General features: G+C 36.6%; 1 protein-coding gene across 1 annotated transcript; it reads left to right on the top strand.

Annotated features, from left to right (window-relative positions):
• On the top strand, positions 1-945 carry LOC127681038 (olfactory receptor 51G2-like). Its single transcript, XM_052176928.1, has one exon. The coding sequence runs from the start codon at positions 4-6 to the stop codon at positions 943-945; it is 942 nt and encodes a 313-aa protein (XP_052032888.1). The 5' UTR covers positions 1-3.
• Positions 946-4230: the final 3285 nt, after the last annotated feature.

The following is a 4230-nucleotide window of genomic DNA, read 5'->3' as shown; positions in this document are numbered from 1 at the left end:
ATAATGTCTGTCATCAATGATTCCAGCCTGTACCCTCGATTCCTTCTGACTGGTTTCCCAGGCCTTGAAACTAGATACGGCCTGATTTCCATCCCTATATTTTTGGTTTATGCCACTTCTATTGCAGGGAACATTACCATCTTATTCATTATCAGAACTGAGTCTTCCCTCCATCAGCCAATGTACTACTTTTTGTCTATGCTGGCGCTCACTGACCTGGGCCTCTCCACCACGACCTTACCTACAATGTTCAGTGTGTTTTGGTTCCAAGCCCGGGAGATTCCCTTTAATGCTTGTCTGGTTCAGATGTACTTCATTCATGTTTTCTCAATTATTGAGTCAGCAGTGCTGTTGGCCATGGCATTTGACCGCTTTATAGCAATTCGGGAACCTCTGCGCTATGCAGCTATTCTCACCAATACTGTCATTGTTGGAATTGGCTTGGCAATTGCTGGAAGAGCCTTAGCCCTGGTCTTTCCAGCCTCCTTCCTACTGAAGAGGCTTCAATATCAGGTTATCAATATACTCTCCTACCCATTCTGCCTTCACCAAGATCTCATAAAGACAACTGTATCCAGCCGCTGGGTCAGCAGCATCTATGGCCTCATGGTGGTCATCTTCTCCATGGGACTGGATTCTTTGCTTCTTCTCCTATCCTATATCCTCATCCTCGGCACTGTTTTGAGTATAGCCTCCAAAGCAGAAAGGATAAAAGCACTCAACACTTGCATTTCCCACATCTGTGCTGTTCTCACTTTCTATACACCAATGATTGGGCTATCCATGATCCGTCGCTATGGGCAGAATGCTTCCCCAATTGTTCACGTGCTCATGGCCAATGTATACCTACTGGTTCCTCCTCTCATGAACCCTATTGTCTACAGTGTGAAAACTAAGCAGATTCGTGACAGAATCCTGAGGAAATTAAAGAAACATAAAGTTTAGAAAAAAGGAACTAGAAAACATTTTCCCCTGTATTATATATAATATTTATATAAATGTTTAAAGATAAGTGTTGTTAATAATGTTTTTTATTGGATCCAATAAAAGGTATTGGATCCAAAGATTTGGATTTAAGATATTGGATCCAAACCTTAATGTCAGAAAATCTTTGTCTTTTCAGCATTAAGAATTAAAACTTGGCTTTATTTACTTTTTAAACAAAAGCCATCAATTTCTGAAGACATTCAGATTTCAGGACAACTCTTACATAAATCTTAAACCTTAGATCAACAATAATGTCCTATATTTTCATAGTATAAAGATATTTTGCATAAACATTTTGATTTTGTTAAATCTAGAAAAATATTTTCAAGAGGAAGTGAATGTTACTAAAAGAAAATGGTGAGTTAATGAAATGTAACACTTTTCCCAATTTGTAGGCTACCGTTTTGTTCTTAGCCTTACAGAAGCTTTTCAGTTTCATGAGGTCCCATTTATCAATTGTTTATAAACATCCACTTCCTCTTTCAGCATCTAATGAGATGATCATGTGATTTTTTTCTATGTGTTTGTTTAGAGGATTATTAGAGGATTATGTTGATGGATTTTCTTCATCCATCCATCTATCTATCTATCTATCTATCTATCTATCTATCTACCTACCTACTTACCTTCTATTTATTTGAAAATAGATTTTTCTCTGATACTATATATCCTAATCACAGTTTACCCTCCCTCCACTCTTCCTAGATCTCACCACCTCCCCTCTCCCCTATTTCTTCTCCCTTTCCATTTGCTCTGTAGAAAAGAGCAAGCTTCCAAGAGTTGACAACCAAACAGAACAAATCAAGATACAGCAAGACAATGAAAACTCTCTAAAATCAAGATGAAAAAGCAACCCAACAGGAGGAAAAAAATGTCTCAATAGCAAGCAAAAGAGTCAGAGATATATGTACTTCAGTTGTTAGAGGTGTGCCAAGCTAACAGCCAAAACATATACTCAGAAAAATTAGTGCAGACCCATGCAGGCCCCGTGCTTTAAATCACAGAGCATGCAAAATATCTTCAAAGAATTATGGTTCATTGGTTTTATTTCTTTATCTCCCATTGTAAAGTTAATCTGTTGTCTTCTGATTTACTTAAATCTCCAAAGTTTGATTGAAATTTGACTGTATGATATTCTTGTCATTTATTTCGCATATTAACTTCTATTTCTATAAACATCATCCACATACTGTGGATAAATCTGTAAAACATGCTCTCACCTAAGACTCAGGGAACCTTGTTGAATAGGGGTCATAAAGATTGTAAGGGCCAGAAGATCATGGACTATGCTAAGATACTCTGTGTCCTAATACTATCAGAAATTATACTCATAAATTCTCTCCAAAGTTAGAAGTGTCAGGCATGGGATCCATCTTGTAGAGTCAAATCAGATATTGACAAAGACTCCGTCCATCCTTCCCTCCTTCCCTTCTTTCATTTCGTCCCTCCTCCTTTCCTTCTTGCCTTTCTTTCTTCCTCCATTCTTCCCACCCCTTTTTGCTTTCTTTCCTCCTTCTTTCTGTAATTCCTTAGGTTCACTTTATGCATAACTTTGATTAGTCATGCTATCTGCATTCATTTTTGTCTCCTTTTGTATATTTTGAGTCATTTTAACTGTTCACAATAAATCATGAAAACCATTTAATCCAAATATTTAGTTCTATGGGCCTGGTATTCTGTCCAAATCTATAATTTGAAATTGAGTTAGCTCACAAATATGTGAGACTCAGTGCAACAATCACAAGTGGAAACACTCATTTTTCAAGGAAGGCCATTTCATATTTAAAAGCTTTGACTTGTTAGTGATTGATACTGCACTTAGTCCCACTATATGATCATAACTGAGGTTTTATAATTTAATATAAATAGCCTTTCTATCAATGTAGTATATGCTAGTCATTGTCTGTTAATTTCTTCACCTTTGTTTTTTAATCAGTCTACATTCAATGGAAAACATCCTATACCCCAACCAAAAATGTTCATTTGGACCCATGATATAAGGCCAGTTCCTCTATAATTTATAATGTAGAAACTTTAGCTATGACTGTCACTTTTTGAAGTAGTTTCTTAATATATTCTCAAACATCAAACATTGCTCTTCTATAACATGAAATTTGCCATTTTATAATTTTAAATTAATATTTTATTCTTAGACTATTTCATAGAAGAATTACAGATATAACAAATGATTTTGTTTTCAAATTAACATTCTTTAATATCTGTACTCAGATCAAATGTTCTAAAAATTATATGCAACATGGAAGTTAGAGTCAAATTGAAAGATGCATCAAAGTCTCACAGTGTGTCTCTGTAAAACCAGTACCCATGCAGCCACAGTAGAATTAGTCTTCTCCATCCACACATAGAACTCCATGGAGATGTGACTGACTGGCACATTCATCAAAGTTTAGTTCACAGTCATCTCCAAGAAATCCAGGTACATAGTCAGTGAAGTAAGTTCTGAGAGCATCTTGACAAATGGCACTCACTATGTAGCCATGAATGGCATCCACATTCAACAATTTCTAACTTTGGTGATTATGCTAGGCACCAATCTATAAATATTACAGAATATCATTAGGCATCAATTTATTGATAAATATCATGCATTTGGTTCAATCCTAGGTCTCTGGGCTATCTAGCCTCTAGATTGTGGCTTTCCAGGCATAGTCAAGGTTGGACTCCCTTGTGTGGTTTCAGGTTAAACCAGTCTTTGGTTGGCCACTCCCACAATCTCTGTGACACCTTTATCCCAACACATCTTGAATCAGGACAAACTTTAGGATTTGTGGCTGTGTTGGTGTTATAATTCCTCCAATGAAATTTGCCTGACTAAAGAAGATGCCAGTTCAGGCTCTGAATGTCCCATTGCTAGGAGTCTTAGCTAAGGTCACACTTGTAGATTGCTGGAAATTTCCAATTGCACTAGGTTTCTAGCTTAACTCTGAGAAGCTCTCCCCTCCCCAATTCCAGTTTTATATCCCATTATTTTCTCTCTCTCTCCATCATTCCCCAACAGTATACTTCCTGTTCCTACCCCATCTCCAACTGCATAAAATAAAGTATATTTTATTTCTCTTTCCCAGCAAGATTGATTTGTTCTCCCTTAAACCTTTTGTGATACTTATCTTCTCTGGGTCTGTGAATTGTAACATTGTTATCCTTTGCTTTATGACTATATCCACTCATAAGTGAGTTCATATCATGTTTGTTTTTCTGGGTAAGGGTTACCTCACTCGAGAT

Source organism: Apodemus sylvaticus, chromosome 1, assembly GCF_947179515.1.
Source record: "Apodemus sylvaticus chromosome 1, mApoSyl1.1, whole genome shotgun sequence".
Classification (NCBI taxonomy): Eukaryota; Metazoa; Chordata; class Mammalia; order Rodentia; family Muridae; genus Apodemus; species Apodemus sylvaticus.
Note: the sequence above shows the minus strand (reverse complement) of the source record. Positions and strands in the feature narration are given on the sequence as shown.

Coding starts and splice junctions, on each gene's coding strand:
- LOC127681038 (XM_052176928.1), top strand. CDS start 4: ATGTCTGTCATCAATGATTCCAGCCTGTACCCTCGATTCCTTCTGACT.